The following is a 23,377-nucleotide window of genomic DNA, read 5'->3' on the forward strand; positions in this document are numbered from 1 at the left end:
CTTTTGATTAACTTTTGCCACGAAAGAGTAATGTACACATTTTTAATTCTTCTACGTGGCCATGACCTATGCATGTAAATTGTGCCATATTGTCTGTCCCAAAGCAACATCACTGACACTGGACATCAGTAACTATTCACTAGGACTTTGGTTTAACCGAACTATTAATGATTTGAAAGAAAGCAATGCTATAAACAGGGTCCCCACTGGTTTTTAGAAACAAAATTCCATGACTTTTCCATGACTTTCCATGAGCCTCAATAACATTTTCCATGACTAGATCCACAGGTCGCCATTTCCGAACACGCAAACTTTTTACGTCTTGTCACTGCCAGTTTTTACACTCACTGGCTTGCTTTGCACTGAATTCGAGTCAGTTTCTACGCAGTGTCTCTGAGTCATTCTCCAAAGCTGGTGAATTCTTAGGTCGGTCACTTAAAACGACATTTTTACAGAAGCAAATGTGGTTAGACCTTTCCCCCTGTTTATGTGGATACAGATATGTTTGAAGAAGCACCCACAGCAAAATGAATGAACATATTTGTATTTTGATATTAAATATAGTGTAATAATGTCAGTAAATCAACAAAAATGGCGTCAGAAAAATGGGAACAGGCTCGGTACATATATTGGAAGCTACGGTCCATTGACACGATAAATTCATTATGCATGATTTGTTGAAAAGTCACTTTGTGAAACGATAAAGGTTCATTCCTGTGCAATTGTTATTTTCTTTGTGTTTGAGACCCCCAAAAATGAAGTTGAAAACAGCCTTTCGTACGCATCGCATGTTGTCACGCTCACTTAGATTTTTTCGACCTCTGTAACCAAACGAATTTCTTTATAATCACTATTTTTTTTACGATCAAGTCAACAAGTGCAGCTTGAAGATGCAGAAAATGCATTCATTCAACCGAGGACACACTTTGGACGAATTTGAAGTCTCAGAGAGTGTTTTGTGTCACACGTGATGGCTTCGTAACGGCCGTTTTCATTATAAGCTAGCATCAATTCAACTGAATGAAAACATACATTTTTATGTTTGCACCTTTGTTAATCACCTAGCCATGCAGATGCGTGACGTTTTTTTCACAATTTGTCGTGAATAATGACGTAATTCATGAAAAAAGAAGGTGTAGTTGACATTTTGGACGGCTGCGTTCGTAACGCCCTCTGCTACCGGCGAGATGCAGACCCCGATTGCTTGAGCACCTGGGAATCTTGCATGACAAGGTTTGTATTATTTTGTTGCTCATTCATTTATAAGCATGTTTGTGAAGAAAAAAAAAAATTAAAACCACGCAAGTGTGAATTCCATGAAGTTCTTCAGCCCCACCGGGTTTCGCTTGTCAGTCCTATGTAATCTCATGAAGTGAGCGTAACGGCATCTTCGGAATCTTGCGATTTAAAATAAAACCTTTTCTTAAAACAAAGGTGTATGCTCACCTAGATTGCTCACTTATGACATTGTATTGCATTCTCAAAAGCGAATATTATGAATCTGATGCTTTATCCAGTGACCAAGTTTTGTGCGCACCAGTGACAACAAGAGACGTGTTGTGAATGATGTCTCCGGTAGAAGGCTAATTATCCCCCGGACAATTCCCCCTTGTACATCTGCCCTCTGAACAATTTCCCCTGTGACAATTGCCCCCCAGACAAATGCCCCAAACCATGGGCAGACAGTTCCCCCCCCCCCCCCCCCCCCCCGGACAACTGCCCCCCGAATACTCCCTCCCTCCCCAGAATCGCGTTTTTTTGTGTGTGTTTGTGTTTGTGTGCGTACGTGTGTATGTGTGTGTGTGTGTGTGTGTGTGTGTGTGTGTGTGTGTGTGTGTGTGTGTGTGTGTGTGTGTGTGTGTGTGTGTGTGCATGCGTGCGTGCGTGTGAGTGTATGCGTCTGTGTTTGTTTCTGTGTGTGTTTTTCTGTGTTTTGACATCATCGAACCCGTCATCGATGACGACAACACAACCGCCTCACTTCCTCCCAGTACGGTAATACAAGGAAACCCCACGAGGGTTGAACGCGATGTTGTTTTTCATGATGCCCTAGAACCAAGTAATGCCAAAAACCCCGTGCAAGGCGTGATGACCGACAGGCCACGGACAAGGTCGAGGGCTGTGGTTGATTGTGGTGGACAGCTGACACTGATAGAATCATTGAGCCGTGGTAACGATACTGCCACGAAGTCTAATGAATGAGGGGTAGGCCGGGCTAACTATGACATTACTCGACGGATTGTCAAGTTTATGACGTATAATATTGAAGGGTTGAGAAATGTTTATGACTGTGAAATAAGAGTCTACATTGAGAAGTTTGATATTGTCTTGCTAGATTAAACGTTTTCAGTTACCTTTCCGTCCTTGATTTTTCCGTTATATGATGTGTTTCTTTCTCCAGGTTTAAAAGTTTCAGACGCAGTCACTGGGCGTCTCTCCGGTGGTGTAGCTTTGTTGGTTAAAAAAGAAATCAGCCATTTCGTCGAAAGAGTAGAAACAGAATACTATAATCAGTTGCGTTGTATTAAAATTAGCAAAAGAGTTGCTGGGGTTAGAGAGTGATGTATTACTGCTAGGGACATATCTACCACCAGCCAACTCTGCCTATTACAACGAAACTGAAATTTCAAATGGTGTGTCTATTATGGAAGAGTGTATGTTGGATCTTATAGAAAACGTTGGTGATTTGCCCTTTAAGTTGTTTGGAGATTTGAATACAAGAACAGGTTCTCCGAATGCACGTGAAATGCAGTGTTTTTATGATGCAGATTACTTCAGTGTGTTCCCGTCACAGAACACTAAGTCGAGGAAGGAGACGATTTATTTGAAGTATGCGTGGGTGTGTCAAAAGATAAAGAGTAGGATGTTCTTGTTTTTGTTTACTATGTGCATTTGTATGCTGGTACTTGAAATGTGCTCATCTCCATGAAAAGGGCCCAAGGCCTACTCATTAAAACATTCAGACTTCAGACTACTCTCTCTCTCTCTCTCTCTCTCTTTCTCTCTCTCTCTTATTCCCCTTTTTCTGTCCACAAACCTTCTGTCACCAATATAATTGTGTGTACATGTATATTGTATGTACGTGCCAAGGTATATTTGTAAAAAAAAATAAAAAAAAATTTTTATTTTTAAAAATTAAAAAAAAAATTATTAAATATTTTTTTTTATATATATTTTTTATTTCTTTCTTTTTAAACAACTCCTTATACATGCTTGTCAAGCTATAATTAGTACAACATATAATCATTCAATATGACTGCATTATTAACAAATTTGTGTCACGATGATGCGCACGTAATGAGACTATCAGATACCTGTATTTCTTTCGAATACATCACCTCAATTTAACTAATAGGAGTTACCTTACTTACGAGTGCTAGACTGAGAAGCGTCCTATGTTACCAGTACTAGACTGTAAACAAGGTCGCTAACTCTAGATTTCCGTCGGTATACCATTTAGGGGAGTAGTCTCCCTTTGTCGGTAGTACCTCTCTGCGCATGTGCCAATGCCCATAATCCCCAGTTTCAATTTCTTGCTACGGGGAGCTAGACGTGTATTTAGACCTTTCCCGTCTAAGAAGACTTCCTTCACAGGAACTACAACATTCACCTTCAATCACGGTTTGGGCTTTCCTTTTTAAGGGCGATTACTACGCCCGTATACATTCAATGATTCATCACGTTGAACAACGTAACGAACCGTGAAAATGAAAGTGAAACGGCTTAAAAATGTAACAAAGTTACTTGGTCATAAGTAGAAGGTACTTCAATCATCAATGATACCTTGTTGACACACAGAGCCTAACAGGCTCCGTTACTTGTCTTTTTTAAATAGTGAACATGCAATTGAACGACAACTATTCTTTACTCAGTCGTTACGAATGTCGAACAGATATTTACAGCGGTTGGACCGGTTTCATTGGCGCAATAGAACTCCGCGAACGATAACTTACCTTGCCGCTTTCAATGGAAAGCAACGGCAGGTCACCCTACACATCAATGTAGGAATACGAACAAGACCTTCAACTTCGAAATTACCCGGAAGTTTTTTGCGTTTTAACAGCTTTTTATCGACTACAGCGTAGATACGGAACGCAGTACGCTTGAACGCTGATTGAACTGAAGGCACAGAGCGCCCGCGAATGTTACATATGGCGTATGAATACTTCGGTCATTACAAACTGCGATGACTTTTGCGGGCAGCGTAGATACGGACCGCAGTACGCTTGAACGCTGATAGAACTGAAAGCGGGTTGTATCGAAGAATAACAACAACAAACCTCGCCCGCTTGGAAAGAAAACCAAACACTGAGATTGAGATATGCGCCTCCGGGAATATTACGGAGGGAACTTCCTTTACTCTCAGAGAAAGGCAAGTAATTCTCTCTCCTATGTTTCTGGGAAACGATGTTTTCTGCGGTTGGCAGATTATGGTTTTGGTATTTTTATCAGATGATCATGGTGGACTCACAGAGACCACGTGGTGGTACTTCTTCAAATTGGATAAAGAATACTTTCCTTGCCAACTTAACTTGATTAACTTGTAAACTTGTATGCGTGCATACATACACATTATATATATATAAATATATATATTAAAAAAAAAAATTAAAAATTTTTTTTTTTTTAAATTGACAAGGAAGAATTAAAGTGTATGCAAACACAGATGGGACATCTTTATTGGGATATAATCCTTTTTTCTTGGCAAAGGGTATCAAAGAAGTCAGTTGATGTTACAAATTCCATTTTCATGGAGTGTTTAAATCAGCTATCTGAGTGGTAAAAGATTTAACTTATGGATAAACTCAAGTGTTTACACTTTGAGATTTACACTCAGCTAAAATCTGTTGATACCACAGTGCCAGGAGACAGCTCTTCAAATTCAATTAGAACAGGCACACATATATACTTATGTTCTGTTCCAGTGCACAATTGATGTACATTACACTTGAATGACATGTTATGAATAATATACAGTTGAAACCATGCCTTAGGGGCATGAATAAACTTGGTTGTTAACACATGAGTATTACACTCAGCTGAGTTTTCACAACATGCAAGATCGAGCAAGGCTCTGAATAATACTCACAGGGGAGCTTCCTATAATGTTGTCATGCCTCTACTTATTCCTGGTTCGTAGGCAAAACCTAAGCCTTTGACCTTTAACAAGGCCACATCTCTACTGTTGTCACCTAATCCTACGACTAGGTTCTCAGAAGTAGACAACAGGACCTAACAATAAGAGGCCGCCCTTAAATAACACTGGCTCTAGTCAGGTTCATACAAGGGATACAATGTTTATCATTTCATATTATGGAAAATATAACATATTTGCTAAACGGATGTTGTTACAACACACAATTAACTATGCCTCCTAGACAGAGCGGCTACTCTCATGAGAAAGGTACTGGATAAACTCTTGGCACATCCATGCCGTTATCAGTACGAGGGGGAATTAAGTCATATTGACATGTATTTATATATACGTAGACATTACCAAACAGACAATGTCGGGCGCTCTGGGGGAATACCTCCAGTAAGCACAGGAAGAGACAGGCTTCCTTTTCGCCCTGATAACTCCCAGGATCGTTGCGACAGCTTATGACAGACCCTCCAGCTGTCAGGCAAGACGTCCACTGGGCGTAACATGAGTAGAATCTCCCTGAGGTAGCTACAGCCTCGTCTGCAACCTCTCCCTTGAGGTGACCCCGAAACACGGCTGTTGACAGGACTGGGCCCCTCCCACCACTTTCTTTGCCAGGGTTCCCCATCATGATGGTGGCTTCATGCATTTTGACTACCAGTATTCAGTGCTGCAAACTGCCTGTAGCGATGCTTCAGCACCGGAAGGACAGCTCCCGCCCCCCATTGCCTGTCTACCACCTCCTGACGGACTGAGGAAGACCTAATGTTTAACGCTCTTGGAACTAGACCAACACTTCACGCCTGACCATATTCAGCAGTGCCCGGCTACACAGAAGTCTGGGAGTGTGAGGAGAATGCCTAGAGCCTCCTAGTTATCTTCATCACCTGGAATGGAGAGCTAATGGTTAGAGGCTACAACCTTCACACCGGGGAGCCGCCCTACCAGTAACAAGATGGCACCTGCAATCTGCATACAGATCACCAGTCAAACAGCGGTGGACAACTGAACAGGGTATAGTAGTCACATCAGTTTCCATGCATACTGCAAGCTCTTGAGGTCTCTAGATGTCTCCTTCGGATACACAGCTACAAGACAGACACTGCGTACCAAGATAAGAGGAATCAAAGTGTCTCAAGACATTTGCCTGAGGAAACGACTCTGAAAATCACTCACACTTGGAGTGGAGCTTGTTCAACAGGGTAACAGGCCCAAGAATCTTGCCATACAAGCGTCGGGCAACACGGGTGAGCATGTTCAGGCTACATCACAAGGCGGGGAGCTGTTGGAGATAACGCAGAGACGGGGGAAGAAGTGCTCTGAGATCGTCAAGTACAGAATGCTTTCATGACCTGTGGACGGACTCAGCGTAACAACTTGTAAGAGTTGCCCTTTCTTCCTGAATGTCATCTGACACCCGCATCAGCCAGGGGATGATGATAGAAATGTCAGATTGTACAGTCGACACTCAACAGAGGATGTCCGACACCTGTAACAGGTCACATCTCGACTGATAATGGTAACAACTCTGGCAGAAGCATCAACAGGAGAGACGACAGTAGACGTCCTAGAGAAGGGATGGGCCGTTTAAGATCACTGGGCAGGTGCCCCTGAGATGATCAGCAGCTTTTGGAAGACAACCTACCCCAGGGTCAGGCAGTCCTTAGGCTACAAAACCTCATGGTTATCATCCTTGGAACAAGTCAAGAACCGCCCTGAGATGGCGCTTCGTGGTCGGCTGGGCGTTAAGCAAACAAACAAACCAAGTCAAGGCAAAACCCTTCAACAGGGACAGCACTCAACCTACGTCATGCTTCAGAGACGGACAGACTTGACTAAAGAGGGAATGTCTCCCGAGGTGACTCCGCCCGTTTTTCCATGGACTTTCCAGGAAGGACACTGAGAGTTAGTCTGAGGTCTGGCCAGCCATCCGCACTATGAGATCCATGGGCCAGATTTCATAGATCAAGGAGGACCTCTCAGCCCATGCGGATTGATTAGTGCTGCCAGACATCTTGGACTGGGTAAACCATACGTCCCTCCATCATTGAGTCAAATTTTCCTGGAACAAGAAGAGCTTCCTCTACCTTTAGGGGTATTGGGTACGGCCACAGACACACTTGGATTTGGGAAGGCTCAGCCACCCCTTCCAACCGAACCTTGAATTGGACAAGCTTCGTTTGCCTCTTACAACTGGCGCTCTAAGATCCCTGGACCACAGAGATAAGACCTAGAGGTATTCCTCCCCCTAAAGGCATAATGAGTGTGGCAATACCTTTGACAGTGGGTGAATGTGTCCATCCCATCCATATGTAGACTCTCAGATGCCTGGACTCAAAAGCTAAAGGAGCTGGAGGAAAGAGACACAGTGAGATCCTAGCAGGAGCTAGGAATACCACACAAGGCTATCTCCCTCGCTCCCAGTCTACGGTGACACAAGGTTATTGGGTGAGTATAAGTTGTGTCACTCTAAGAGCTTGAGGTAGAGACACAGTGAGATCCTAGCTGGAGCCAGGAATACCACACCAGCCTTTTCTCCCTCGCTCGAAGAGCCTGAGGTAGAGACACAGTGAGATCCTAGCTGGAGCCAGGAATACCACACCAGCCTATCTCACTCACTCCCAGTCTACGGCTACGCGTCGTTTTTGGGCGAGAAACGTGGCAACTCGGGTGCTGACTAAGACCTTTGTCAAGTCAGAACTATGCATCAGACCAAGAGAGTACACCTCCTGCCTCAGGCAGGGGCCTGAAAACAACTCTGCATAGTCACCCTAGAGCTCAGCTCCACAAACAGCTGAAGTGCCCCAGAGCTCACAAAGCTATGCTGGTCAGACAATGCAACACTTGCCGCCCACAGCCTCGCCTACTGAAAATCCAGATATGGACTTGGGTGATCTAGGCAGAAGTACTACTGAGATCACAACATAAGACATCTTTGTGAGTTCAACTACCAGGGGGCAGAACTTTGCATCAGCCCAAGATAGTGCACCTTCGGCCATAGGCCGGAGAACATCACTGCATAGTCATCTAAGAACTTGTGAGCTCTACAGAAATCTGGAGTGTCCCAGAACCCACAAAACCTATGCTGGGCAGACAACCCAGCAGATGCCACCTACAACCATGTTTACAGAAAACCTAGATCAAGGACCTGGCTGATCAAGCCAGAAAACGGTCCTGCTGAAATCACAAATGGGACCTCTCAGTGAGTTGCATGCCAGGCATGGCACCCTCTTGAGTAAGACAAGAGCGGTCATTCAGCCAATAAGGGCTCAGAGATGCCCATGGTCACTGGGGACCCCCTCACGCTATAAGTGTGGAATTTCTAAGTAAGAAGCAGGTTTTCCCCTTGGGTAAAGGCAATACAGCTGGCTGTCTTTCACTGGCTATTCTAGGACAAATGGTACCTATAACCATTAAGGGTAGGCTTATAGCCCCCACATGCGTTGAGACAGGCACAGGTAAGGTGCAGACAGTGACCGTACTGCTGAGCGCACTTGCGCTTACTTTCTGTCACGCAGGAGGAACAGCTAAGTCAGCCTGAATTTACACTGGTATCTGTGCCTACCATCCTCATTAGAGAGGTAAATTCAGAGAGGATATATATATTCATTCATGCGACTGGCACATTTGTTTGCCATGGAAAGTGGTGCCTCAGACCAGAATTCTACAGGATCTCTGGAAACTCTGTCAATCTCCCTTAAATGGAGGATCAGTCGCAGAGACGCACCTTGGTGATAAGTTCAAGGTATTAGAGGAATTGTTATCTCTGACCATTCCTCATCTTTTAGGTCGTTCACCTGATCCGCCTGCAGAACTTTACGTTGCTGGGGAGTTGGGTCGCTCAAGGCGCATAATGGCAAGTCATAACCATAACCCAACATTGATAAAGACAAGTGATCAGAGGAATAGTACGACCATCGAGTAGAAACCAGCTCTACATTGACAGGTGGGACTTTCTTTCGATTGTCCCTTTCTGGAGCAAGTTGACACAGTGGCAACAATGCAACTTGCCACTCGCCCGACTCAGGATTTCTTGCTTCTCAGTCCGATGATCTATCCTTTTCTTCCCCCGATTTTACAGGGGGGATTCCGGACAAATGGGCTGAGTCGGGTGAGGTGACACTAGATTACCGATCGAAAGTCAACCCTCCAGCCTGTTATCTATTCTCCTATTAGTTAAATTGAGGTGATGTATTCGAAAGAAATATGTATTTTTTACAAGTAAAATGACTATTTCTAAGAATACTCACCTCAATTTAACCAGAGACCCTCCCACCAACCCCGCTATTGACTTAATAGCTTCGAATTGAAACTGGGGATTATGGGCATTGGCACATGCGCAGAGAGGTACTACCGACAAAGGGAGACTACTCCCCTAAATGGTATACCGACGGAAATCTAGAGTTAGCGACCTTGTTTACAGTCTAGTACTGGTAACATAGGACGCTTCTCAGTCTAGCACTCGTAAGTAAGGTAACTCCTATTAGTTAAATTGAGGTGAGTATTCTTGGAAATAGTCATTTTACTTGTAAAAAATACATATTTTGTAAGGAAACGTATTTCTTGCTTTTTCGTTTCTTGCAAACTGTCATTCTGATAACAAAGAACCTTTGAATCAATAATTCAACTCAAATTAGTCAAATTTTATTTTTGGGCCCTATTCCCACTTTTGTTAACCAGTTTTGGAGAATGACTCCTCTTCGACAAGCAAGTCAAGCATTTGCTACGCAGTCAGATTATCGGTAATGTTTGTTGGTCCTGTCATTTCACTAAACTGTACCAGCCACTGTTTGTATCCATCTGCACTTTCGTAAATTCCGTTTCGTAACCGTCACTGTGACTTGACGAACTGTCATTTTTTTCACCGCGATACACAGTTCATTGCGAAGATCTTCCTCGGTAATTCGTTCCAATTCCGCATACTTTTAGTTGTCAAGAAACAACTCGAAAGAAAGTTTCAAACTCATCATCCTCCATCTTGCTTGTCGAAGCGCTAAAGTACTTTATCGATGCAAAAACAAAAGCAGAAAACTTCGACGAAACCGACTCAAATGCAGCGCAGACGACACGACGAGATAACGGAAGGAAGTGAGCCTCGCTTTGGCTCAAGTGCCGTTAAAAATACCGTTATTTTCGTATGCAAATACGAACGAGAAGTTGGTCATACGAACAAGCCTTGTGCTGGCGACGCAAATCGCTGCTGGCTGGCAAAGGGGGGGGGGGGGGGGGGGGGGATGGCTGGGCAACGAAAATTGCCGCTGGCGTGCTAAAGGTTAATTTTTCTTTCTTTCTTATTTTTGTTAAATTCCATGACTTTCCATGACTTGAATTGAAATTCCATGACTTTCCAGGCCTGGAAAATTAAAAATCAAATTCCATGACTTTCCAGGTTTTCCATGACCTGTACGAACCCTGTATAAATGCAGCGGCTTTGCTGTCAATTACTTGAAAAACAATTAATACAACTAGACAGGTTAAATAGTGGAACCCCCCATGTAAGACCTAACAAAATAAAGATGAGAAAAGCAGGTCCTTAAAAGGAGGGAGTCTTAAAAAGGAAGTAAATTTCAGAGGTTATGAACAAAGAATCTGAAAAGGCAAGGTCTTGAAAGAGAGGAAGTCTTCCTTTTGTTTGTCAGATGGGAACGCCCGGCCGTCTTCTCCATGAAGGTGGCAGTACGCCACAGGTCCTCCAGACTGCAGAGGAAGTCTAAAATTAGGAGGTCTTGAAAAGTGGGATTGCATTGTACACAGACTGAGGGGCATACAGACAGGCAGGCATGCAGACGGTGAGTCACATGTTACACTAGTATACAGATAAGCACATACCTGTGAGGAATCCGGAGAGTAGACTCCCAAGAATCCATTCTCACTCATCTCCACCAGGCTGATGGAGATTTCGCTGTTGTCCAGACTGTCACACTGATCTGACGTTAAGGCGTTACGAGCGTTGATGATACTCAGGGCACTGGATGCTGGTATTTGATCCTGAAAATAACATATTGACAGTGTGTCCAAGGTGAGCTTGTAAATGCATGCTGCTGTATTTAACATTTTTGGAAACATATTCACAGTATTCCAGTCTGAGCTTGTAAATGCATGCTGCTGTATTTAACATTTTTGGATAACATATTCACAGTATTCCAGTCTGAGCTTGTAAATGCATGCTGCTGTATTTAACATTTTTGGATAACATATTCACAGTATTCCAGTCTGAGCTTGTAAATGCATGCTGCTATATTCAAAATTATTTGAATAATGAAATGATATTTATAACAGCCACTCGTTCCTGTTTGTACACATGTTTCACTCTTTCAGTAACAGCAAGGATGTGAAATGATAAACATGTCACAGAGTTTCTAGATACCAGGGCATCTGCAGTCAGAATAATACAAATACCTATTCGCCAAAATCTTTCCTGTAATTTATGCAGGATTGCGAAACTGTTATCAAAGTTGCCAAAGGGTAATGGCAAGAACTGTCTACATTTTCCAAAAAATGTTGGTCAATTTGTAATAATAAATAAATTCTAGAACATCCTTGCATACCCCTTTACAGTGACACTTCTGGTTCAGACCCTTCACCTTTTCGCAGACTTTCACCTTTCCGCAAAACTGTTTTCACAATGTCTGAAAAATACTACCATTCCAAAACTGTCTCTTAAAAGACCTTAATCTCTCAGATTTGTAGGTCCTAATACAAAGGAACTACACTACTTGAACACATGAATTCACACACAAATCAAAATGATTATTTTGGATAATCCTTTACCAAGTGAAATTTCCAGACTATTATGTAAAAAACATTACCACTTAATTACCAGGGTGTTGTTGTTTTCGTCTCTGATGTGGAGGTATGGCTCAAGGGGCTCTCCGGCACACACAAAGGTCAGCTGGTACGATGACTTCTTGCGACACTGAAGATCACACACTTCCTCAAGGTCATCAGCTTTACACAGACACAGTCCCAGCTGACGGTCAAAGCCAATGTAGTCAGCTGTAGATATGCAGACCTCCTGAAAGATGAGATTTTATTGAAATCGTTTAATAGTTCCTGAAAGCAATCTCTTTCTAATTTTTGGAACGCACTTGCACACACACACACATGCACGTGCGCATGCACACACACACACACACACACACACACACACACACACACACACACACACACACACACACACACAGAAACTGAGCCCACAAACACAAAACACACAAAAGTGTGTGTATGCTCTTTCATACACACACCCAATGCTGGGGGTAATAACATGAATTTATTAAATACTTTTTGTCTTCTTGATTACTACTTTGTTTTTCTTTGATCTCACCTAGCTCCCCCAAAAGCAACATTAAATAAGAATGATAACTTGCATCCCTAAAATAAACACCATTTAAAAACATGAAACAAACTGGAGATTTCAACATGATAGGCAAGAAAAATAAACAATTCAGTGCCAGCAACTCAACAATCACTATGGAAAGAGACTTACATTTTCACAGAGGGACTGGAATTGTACATCTGTTAGACAGCGGCCATCCTGGTACCTGTACTGCCCATCACCACAAAGGTCATACACTGTCTTGGAGCAGTCCTTCTGTCCATCTATCTCCACGTAGCCAGGTAGACATGGGCATGTCTTGTCGCTAACCTGCAAGATATTATTGTCAAATTAGCACTCAAGACTTACAGACTTCAATGTCCTTACCAACCAACTGAGGTAAATTGTTGGGCAGTATCAGATTCAAAACATAAAATACTAAACACCGCATTGACTACCTATTTGCACTAACATACAACGTTAAAACAATTAGCTGGTCTCTCTCCTTCCTTCCATCTTTGATTCACTCTCTCCCTTCCTATATCCCTGTCCGCTGCAAATTGTATTCTCAACACACACACACGCGCACACACACAGTTAACTAGAGATACCACGAACCACTATGAAAACATTTATAGTTTGATAATACATGTTTAGTGAGCTCTCTTAACTGGACTGTTGACTTTCACACTTGCTTTAAGTTTCTTGTGTCAGCAGCATTTTACTTTCACACAAGAAGCCTTCAGATCCTTCTACATACAGTATGCCTGTCTTTTAGTCCATGCAAATTTGTTGTCTGTTATTTACAAACTGTTGCACTTGCAGCTGCCTCTCAAAAGCCATCACAGCCACATTTCTCAACCTTCTCTACAACGCAGTCTACATTGTCACATCAGCTTTCGCCTTCTCATATAGCTGTCTCTTAATCTCACCTGGAAATCTCTGCCAGCTCCTACACACAGACAAGTGCTCTGTCCCAAGCTGGGTTGCTCGGCTTCACCGCCACAGATGTAGCAACCAGTCTGTGCCTCGTAAGGGTTGTAGTGGTCCAGTTTACACAGCTGACATTCGCTGTAGCTGCCTGCTTCTTCGTTAGGGTTGTAGCGACCAGCCGGGCATGGTGTGGGTGCTGAGCTGTTTTGAGGACAGTAGTAGCCTGGAGTGAAGCAAACCATGTGTTAGATGTTTGTCCACAAAAATGACAGACTGTTCTTGTTGAAATCCTGTGGCTTATATGGTATGAGTAAAGTTTCTTCTTCATTTCACTGTGAGATAAAGAAACCGACATTTAGTGTTTCTCTTGCTGTTTTTGTAAACTAACATTCTTCCACACACCCATCAGTATCTGAAACTGTGGTTGGGCCCTGAATATAGGCCTCGTTTTGTTCATCAAGCCAATGATATTCAATATTCTACTGGTCGCATTTGTCAGAATGTGTGTATTCATCCAAATCTGGATTGGTGGGTGTGTATACTTTCCAGTGTAAATACACCTGAATGTGTGCACACAAGCTTTTCTTACTTAGTCCACTTAGCTGAAATCCTGCACTACAAAAAAATGTTTACCTGGAGGACAGAGGTAGGCATTAGTGGCATTGGGTCCCAAAGCACTGGCCAGTGAACTTCCGTTGCTGACGGGGTTGTCTGTGGTTGCTGCACCAAGGCAGACAACTCCTGCCCTACAAGGCGAACAGAACGCTCTATCAGGATCAGCTCCGTAACTTCCCGGAAGGCAAGGCTCGCAAGTGTCCTCAAAGGTGGAACGAGGCGAGCCGTTGAATTCCTTGTAGCCCAGTGGGCATTTCATGGGTTCTATGGCACCTGTGGGTGGAAAAATGAAATAACTGGTGAAATAACTGATAGTTTTCACTTTGAATCGGACTGAACACATCTCTATTGAAGAGGGAACAAGAATATGTGTACACACAAAGCATGCCAGAACACACACACACACACACACACACACACACACACACACACACACACTAATTTAACACACACACATGCATATGTGAGCACACACACACGTAAACACACACACACACACATACACACACACACAAACACACATGCACATACACAAAGCATACCACACAATAAAACTGAAACAGATAATGGCAACTACACCGGCACGGTTGGCCTAGTGGTAAGGCGTCCGCCCCGTGATCGGGAGGTCGTGGGTTCGAACCCCGGCCGGGTCATACCTAAGACTTTAAAATTGGCAATCTAGTGGCTGCTCCGCCTGGCGTCTGGCATTATGGGGTTAGTGCTAGGACTGGTTGGTCCGGTGTCAGAATAATGTGACTGGGTGAGACATGAAGCCTGTGCTGCGACTTCTGTCTTGTGTGTGGCGCACGTTATATGTCAAAGCAGCACCGCCCTGGTATGGCCCTTCGTGGTCGGCTGGGCGTTAAGCAAACAAACAAACAAACAAACAAAAAAATGGCAACTACTGCGTCTGAATTAACTGACCAGCATCTGTGGAGTTGCAGTCATCGTGAGAGCCACAGTAGTGACCTTGAGGGCAGCGTATCGGGAAACTGGACTGTTCTGGACAGTAGAAACCTGGTGGACATGGCACCTGACCCATCGACATGTTACAGTAGTAACCTGCAGAAAAGCAAATACAACTGTATAACCATAATCTACATCATATGCAAAAAAGCAAGTCTGGAATGCGAAGAAAAGATGTGTGGGATGTGGACGTTTAAAACTCTACCACAATAACTCTGTCACTCTTTATGCCTTCCCTTTTTATTATGCACTCACAATGTCTTTTGACATAAAACTTTTCAACATTTAATGCCACTGAACAACAAAAAAGTCTCACACTTCTCCAAACTCCCACAATTCCTCGATGTGTTGTACAGTAACTATAACAGCATACATTCAACTGACCAGCAGCACAGATGGTCTGGTTCCAAGAGCCGGGTGGGCAGGCCATACCAGCGTCGCACTGGATACCCGGGTACGTCATGTTGGACTCAGGGCAATAGAAGCCAGCAGGGCACAGGAAACAGTCGTCTATATCACCACCACCAATGATATCCCTGTAATAGTACGCAAGTTGTGTGAGAATCAGTTATGTAACACGGAAAATTACTGGGGAAGTCAAACTGAAAATGTGGTGTTCACAAATTCATTTTGAGGTTCTGCAAAAGCTTTTATGATGGCACAGGACAATTATTATTTTTGCCTAGAGGGAGGATAGTAATTAAGAACCAATGAGAGACCCAGTTGTCTGATAAGGAAGAGCCAATTAGAGTTCCAGTTCAGGTCACATGTAATTAGCTAAGCCTCACTAGCAAGACAAAACTGCATGAACATAGATCATGAGGATGTTTACTATTTCATTCAATTATTTTCTAGTCAATAATAATAATAATAATGCAAACTTTTATAGCGCTATTCTAGAAAAATGTCTACTCTTAGCGCTTTACAATACATACATCGACCAAGCATACTATACACGCACAGGCAAAGAAACCGACCAAACATAACCAACAAACTATACATGCACAGGCAAAGAAAACGACCAAACATACAATACACGCACAGGCAAAGATAACGACCAAACATAAACAAACATACTATGACCAATCATAACCAACATACTATATGCGCGCAGGCAAAGAGAACAATCAGCACATGTAATAATTACTGACAACTAATGATGCAGGCATACAATGACAATCCAATACACAGCCTAGGCACAAGAACCACATAAGGCTACTGTATAAAAACGTGTCAACAATACTATTTACACACACACAAACAGTGCTGACACAAAGCGCAGAAAATATATATACACGTTATTTTAGGCACTAGGTAGGGGGCGGGATGGGGTGGGTGGGGAGATGCTGGAGGGAAAATCACTTGCGCTGAAAGAGGTGTGTTTTGAGATTTGTCTTGAATGTAGTGAGAGAATCTGTGTGTCTGAGAGGCAGAGGTAATCTATTCCAGGTCACAGGGGCTTGATAGGCGAAGGACCTCTCGCCACATGTCTTTGTTTGCACTGTGGGGAGTCGGAAGAGTCGAGTGTCGGCGGCGGAGCGAAGCTGACGAGAGGGGGTGTAGAGATTGAGGAGTTCTGAGAAGTATTCTGGGGCAGAACCAGAAACGACGGCAAAAGAAAGAGAGGAGAGTTTGTATTCGATCCTTTTAGTGATAGGCAGCCAGTGTAGAGAGTGAAGAAGGGGTGTGGCGTGTTCATACTTGGAAGATTTGAAGACCAGGCGGGCAGCGTTATTTTGGATCCTTTGAAGTCTATCTAAAAGGTACTTAGGGAGACCGGCCAGAAGAGAATTGCAATAATCTATCTTTGAGAGGACTAAAGAACACACTAACGTTTTGGTTGCATCAGTGGTGAGGTAGTGACGGATTGAACTAATCTTGCGCAGCTCTAGATAGGCGGACTTGCAGATGTTAGAGATTTGTTTTTGGAAAGAGAGAGTTGGATCGAGAGTGACGCCAAGGCTGCGGACAGACGGAGAGAAAGAGATAGGTAGTTCGTTGACAGTGAGAGAGGCAGGAAGAGAAGGGTGATTGAGAAATTTCTTGGGACAGGCCAGCATAACTTCGGTTTTGTCACTATTTAACTGGAGTTTGTTTAAAGACATCCAATCACTGAGGTCCGCAATGCAATCCTGTGTCCGAGATACCAGAACGTCAACTTCAGCAAGAGGGGCAGACTGATGAAGCTGTGTATCATCAGCGAAACTCTCGTGCGACAACGCATGGCGACTGATAACATCGGACACAGGGGAGGCATATAGAACGAAAAGTATGGGGCCAAGCACGGACCCTTGCGGGACACCGTACTGGAGAGCTGAAGGTTGAGATTTGATGCCGTTGACACAAACGGTCTGCGTCCGGTTAGTAAGGTACGAACGAACCCAACAAAGAGTGAACACACCACACAGAAAATGTGGTAACTATCCAAACAACTACTTAGTCTTGTAAGAAGTGTTAGTGACAAGATAAGAACAATAACTTAACAAAACATCACCAAGAAATACAAAACATGACCCCACCTGTATCTGCCAGGAGGACAGACTATGGCGGTGTTAGTGGCATTGACACAGTAGGACCCCACAGGGCAGGGGTAGATGGTGTAGTTGGCAATTGCTGTTTCGTCACACAAGTAGCCTGGGGGGCAGGGCAGGCAGGCACTCTGGTCTGTACCACCCTCCTGGTCGTTGTACGTTGTGGCTGGGCATGGTTGAGGATCCTGAGATTCATCAAAGAATAAACACGTCATACAATAATATTAAGTGCACACAGTAACACATGAGAAGTATACCGTGTCCGACACCACAAAAAGACCAACCAAGCCACTCAGTACCAAAAGTCACAGCCAAAAAGAAAACCCATAAAGACTGAATGCAGACGACAAAAAACACAACAAAATTCAAACAGTAGAGTATACTTACTCGGTGACCGTCTTTGAAAAAGAAAAGATCAGCTTGCCAAAAAACGAGTCAATGGTTCTTAACAAATCAAAAGCAGCAGCAGAATAAACAAGTCGCGTAAGGCGAAAATACAATATTTAGTCAAGTAGCTGCCCTTTTTCAGCAAGACCGTATACTCGTAGCATCGTCAGTCCACCGCTCATGGCAAAGGCAGTGAAATTGACAAGAAGAGCGGGGTAGTAGTTGCGCTAAGAAGGATAGCACGCTTTTCTATACCTCTCTTTGTTTTAACTTTCTGAGCGTGTTTTTAATCCAAACATATCATATCTATATGTTTTTGGAATCAGGAACCGACAAGGAATAAGATGAAAGTGTTTTTAAATTGATTTCGAAAAAAAAATTTTGATAATAATTTTTATATATTTAATTTTCAGAGCTTGTTTTTAATCCGAATATAACATATTTATATGTTTTTGGAATCAGCAAATGATGGAGAATAAGATAAACGTAAATTTGGATCGTTTTATAAATTTTTATTTTTTTTTACAATTTTCCGATTTTTAATGACCAAAGTCATAAATTAATTTTTAAGCCACCAAGCTGAAATGCAATACCGAACCCCGGGCTTCGTCGAAGATTACTTGACCAAAATTTCAACCAATTTGGTTGAAAAATGAGGGCGTGACAGTGCCGCCTCAACTTTCACGAAAAGCCGGATATGACGTCATCAAAGACATTTATCAAAAAAATGAAAAAAACGTTCGGGGATTTCATACCCAGGAACTCTCATGTCAAATTTCATAAAGATCGGTCCAGTAGTTTAGTCTGAATCGCTCTACACACACACACAGACACACACACAGACACACACACAGACACACGCACATACACCATACCCTCGTTTCGATTCCCCCTCGATGTTAAAATATTTAGTCAAAACTTGACTAAATATAAAAACAGACAGCAATCTTCTTCAAACCCTCTTCTTTCCTTCACTTATGCATTACAGACTGGCAGATCTGATAAACAAAAGGAAGTAAGCACTCTAATTAATGCATACGACATGTGTAATGGAGTAAGTGAGAGTTATCCGGAACCATGCAATCTCCTGGCACCTGAGAGAATAATAAGCATCATCCTCAGACTGTTTCAAACCCTCTTCTGTCCTTCACAAAGCAATATTGACTGGGACTAGGACTGGGTGGCCGAGTGGTAACGCACTTGCGCTCGGAAGCGAGAGGTTGCGAGTTCGACCCTGGGTCAGGGCGTTAGCAATTTTCTCCCCCCTTTCCTAACCTAGGTGGTGGGTTCAAGTGCTAGTCTTTCGGATGAGACGAAAAATCGAGGTCCCTTCGTGTACACTACATTGGGGTGTGCACGTTAAAGATCCCACGATTGACAAAAGGGTCTTTCCTGGCAAAATTGTATAGGCATAGATAAAAAATGTCCACCAAAATACCCGTGTGACTTGGAATAATAGGCCGTGAAAAGGTAGGATATGCGCCGAAATGCATGGCTGCGATCTGCTGGCCAATGTGAATGCGTGATGTATTGTGTAACAAGAAGAGCAAACGCTCGATCGAGTCACTTTCGCAGTTCTGAATATTATATGAGGCATCAGATGGACAGGAAGAAATTGCTATTCACAACACAATGAGTCACGTTCACATAAAATTTGAGCCCGGTCACTTTTATAGTTTCCGAGAAAAGCCCAACGTTAAGTTGTGTGTTGCCGAACAGAAAAGGCTAGTTATCTCCCTTGTTTTTCTGATAACGTTCGTAAAAGGCTACAGATGTAAATACTTTGATGTAAAGAATAATCCTACAAAGTTTCAATCACATCCGATGAACTTTGTCAAAGATATAAAATGTCTAATTTTTCCTTTGACGCTGACCTGTGACCTTGAAAAAGGTCAAAGGTCAACGAAACCATCGTTAAAGTGTAGAGGTCATTGGAGGTCACGACTAAACAAAATATGAGCCCGATCGCTTTGATAGTTTCCGAGAAAAGTCCAACGTTAAGGTGGTGTCTACGGACGGCCGGCCGGCCGGCCGGACAGACTAACACTGACCGATTACATAGAGTCACTTTTTCTCAAGTGACTCAAAAATTCCATCTCACACGGCATAAATAGATCCCTGCGCCTTGAGTCCGAGTCTGGAGATACACGCGCGATATAAGACTTCATATAACATAACATAGACTGGCAGATTTTCTAAACATGAGGAAGTAAGCGCACTAAATGCATCCGACATGTGTAATGGAGTAAGTGAGAGTTATCCGGAACCAGTCTCCTGGCACCTGAGAGAATAACAAGCTTTCAAATGAACAAGCGACTTTCATCCTCAGACTGATAGATACCAATATGCTTTCATATCACATTCACATGCATATGGGCATTTCACGCTTCACCCACCAGTGACACAGGGCAGTAGTATCCAGCCCAGCACGGCACAGAGATGGTGGAGTTCTGGGGGCAGATCCTGCCTGCAGGGCACGGCTGGCACTCGCTGACGTCACCTGCACCCTCCTTGTCTATGAACGACAGGGATGGGCACGTCTGAGGTGTGGTGGTACCTGTGTTCACACATCAAATATGATTCACTTTGGGTAAATACAATTATACTTCCTGTCTCATATTCAATGGGGTGGTACCATAATTGTGAGAAAAAAGTGGCAACCTCGAATTTGTGTAATTCTTGTACAGATCCTGCAACTGCTGTCAATCTTGAATGGAAAATTTCCTAAATAAATTATCATTTAATTAATATACTTACCCGAATCACATTAGCATTGAGTCACCTGAGATGCTTATCACTGAAAAACGCTTACCCGGCTAAAGAATTTAAAGGGAAGCAACCCCATCACCAAAACGAAAGTGAAAGTAGCTTTGGTAATGGGCCAGTACACCGGGAGTTACCTCCCATACGGGTGTATGCCACGTCACTTCCTCTAGGAACACGTGCCTATTATCATACGGCTTTAAAAAATCTTAAAACCATAAGCGGGGCAGGTGGGAGGGAATACAGTATGTGATTCGGGTAAGTATATTAATTAAATGATAATTTATTTAGGAAATTTTCCATTTAATATCATATTCTTACTCCGAATCACATTAGCAGATAACATCAACAAGGCGGTGGGCTAGAAATGAATCAAAACTCACCATCAAGTTCTGGACAGGAACTGGCCTGCTGCTATGAGCGCTGGAAGGCCTCTGGAGCCATCCTGTCGAAGAGCTGTGACGTCCCGAAGATAAAAGTTTATGAAAACATCTTCGGAACGCCAATACGCAGTTGTCAGCACCTCCTCTAGACGTCTGGAGCGCAGAACTGCCAGAGAGGATGCCCACGCCCTCGTCTCATGGGCTCGGGCCGAGTCAAGTGGCAAGGAGGGCATAACCCCCCCCCTCTTTGTGCGCCTCCACTCATAAGCCTGCTTGATGAGCGAGGACACCCACCGGGCCAACGTTACCTTCGACAAATCTTTCTCGCGCCTAGTAAGGAGAGAGATAAACAACAACTTCTGAGAACTAGACCGAATCGGCTGAGTCCGGGCTAAGTACAGACGAAGTGCCCTCACAGGGCAATTGACCGAATCGGGGTCACCCGGGGCCAACGCGCTGGTCAGAGCCTTAACTCTAACCAGCGGAGAGGCCTGCCCCGGAGACTGATTCTTGGCCAGGAAATCAGGCCGGAAACGCAAAGATGCGGAACCGTCCGGCTCAAAGGAGATATCTCCAGGCTGACCCGACAGGGCGTGGACCTCGCTACCCCGTCGGGCCGTAGCCAACAAAAGGAGAAACAGCGCTTTGCGAGTGACATTGAACAGACTGGCCTCGCTTAAAGGCTCAAAATCCGCAGAACGAAGGAATTCCAGGATTAAAAACAAGTCCCACTTGGGAGCGGGCAAACGAGCTTTAGCTTCCTTAAGAGCAGCCCCTTTAATGACTGCAGCTATAACGCCCCCGACTCGAACAGAACGACCAATCTGCTGAAGAGTCGCCGAGATAGCGGAGCGCCGGACCCTCAACGAGGAGACTGAGGCGCCCTGTGAAGACATGAAAGAGAGGTGGTTAGCGACCTGAATAGAGCGCGGAGCCACCGAACTCACCCCTCTAGCTGAACACCAGGCAGTCCATGCCTTCCAGTGGGAAGCATAAACTGAAGAGGTGGACGCTCTATGCGAGCGAGCCACCAAGTCCAGAGTCAAAGACGACGCCCCAGAGCGCTTCAGCGAGTCCCGAACAACTTCCACACGTGAAGCTTCAGAAGACTGGGCTCCTCGTGTGGAATGCCTGTTCGGGGCTGCACTAGTTCCCCTCGCACGAGTGCGAGAGGAATGGGGGGCCCTTGGGCAAGCCGAAGAAGATCTGGAAACCAGACCTGCGACGGCCACAGAGGAGCGACCAGAAGAAGAAGGGCCGGCTCCTCCATCTCCGCTTTCCGGATTACTCGGCTGAGTAACGGAAAGGGAGGAGTCTGAAGATCTGTATGTGCCCCCCAACCCTCCCTGGACGCATCTGTAAAGAGGTCCAGGTCGGGGAGGGGCACGACGATCGGAACACCTCTGCAGACCCACTCCGTGTGCAACCACGGAAGGGTCGCAGACCGGAACCATCCCTGCAAAGGGATGAGGGCGTCCCAGTCCACCAGAGGAGAGTCCACAAACGGCTTCAGCGCGAACTGAAGCGGACATTTGTGGACCCGGCCCAGTGAAACCAGAAGAGCCATAGACTCCATCTGCCCCAAGATGGAGGCGAGCGAGCGGATGGAAGCCATCAGGAGAGGTAAAGTGGAGCGAATCTGAGCTTGGAGCTTGTCCACCCTTCTCTGAGAAGGCTGGACAGTCCAAGCGACCGTGTCGAAAGACATCCCCAGATAAGTGAATGTCTGTGACGGGGTCAGCTCCGACTTTACCCGGTTGATCGAGAACCCCAACCAGTTGGATTCTCGAAGAACCGTCAGGGTATCCTGCGAACAGCCGCTCTGGGACTGGTTCATGATGAGCCAGTCGTCCAGATAAGCCCGCAGACGGATACCCTGGGACCTCACCAGTGCACAGACCTGTCTCACCACCATGGTGAAAATCCACGGTGCGAGAGACAGCCCGAAAGGGAGTGCGCGAAACTGGTAGATCTGATCTCCCCACCGGAAACGAAGCCATTTCCGGTCGGTCGGATGCATAAGAATGTGAAAGTATGCGTCCGTGAGATCGATCGAGGTCACCCAGTCTCCTGGGCGGAGAGAGTCTCGGACAGAGGCTGGCGTCTCCATCTTGAATTTTATCTCCCTCAAGAAAGTATTGAGGAGAGATAAATCCAACACGGGACGCCATCCTCCTGATGCTTTGGGAACAGCGACCAGACGCCCGTAAAATCCCAGGGAGCTGTGGACCCGAACTCTCTCCACCGCGCCCTTCTGCTCCAGGGAGGCAATTTCCGACTGCAAGACGGAACGTGCTTCCTGCGAGAAGGGGGGCTTGAACCGCGGAGGCACTCGGGTAAG

The 23,377-nt window shown here is 44.5% G+C and overlaps 1 protein-coding gene across 2 annotated transcripts in view; it reads right to left on the minus strand.

Annotated features, from left to right (window-relative positions):
* Positions 1 to 23,377, minus strand: part of LOC138959592 (uncharacterized) — a 236,235-nt gene that overhangs the window by 44,854 nt on the left and 168,004 nt on the right. For both annotated transcript variants that reach the window (XM_070331139.1, XM_070331138.1), the window contains exons 107-115: positions 20,287 to 20,447; positions 17,492 to 17,688; positions 15,357 to 15,508; positions 14,931 to 15,068; positions 14,025 to 14,279; positions 13,391 to 13,614; positions 12,630 to 12,788; positions 11,964 to 12,158; positions 10,973 to 11,131 (exon numbers count right to left, since the gene is read on the minus strand). In XM_070331139.1, the coding sequence (XP_070187240.1) occupies positions 10,973 to 11,131; positions 11,964 to 12,158; positions 12,630 to 12,788; positions 13,391 to 13,614; positions 14,025 to 14,279; positions 14,931 to 15,068; positions 15,357 to 15,508; positions 17,492 to 17,688; positions 20,287 to 20,447 (1,640 nt within the window). The remainder of the gene's footprint in view (positions 1 to 10,972; positions 11,132 to 11,963; positions 12,159 to 12,629; positions 12,789 to 13,390; positions 13,615 to 14,024; positions 14,280 to 14,930; positions 15,069 to 15,356; positions 15,509 to 17,491; positions 17,689 to 20,286; positions 20,448 to 23,377) is intronic.

This window comes from Littorina saxatilis, linkage group LG2 (assembly GCF_037325665.1).
Source record: "Littorina saxatilis isolate snail1 linkage group LG2, US_GU_Lsax_2.0, whole genome shotgun sequence".
In the NCBI taxonomy this organism is placed as follows: Eukaryota; Metazoa; Mollusca; class Gastropoda; order Littorinimorpha; family Littorinidae; genus Littorina; species Littorina saxatilis.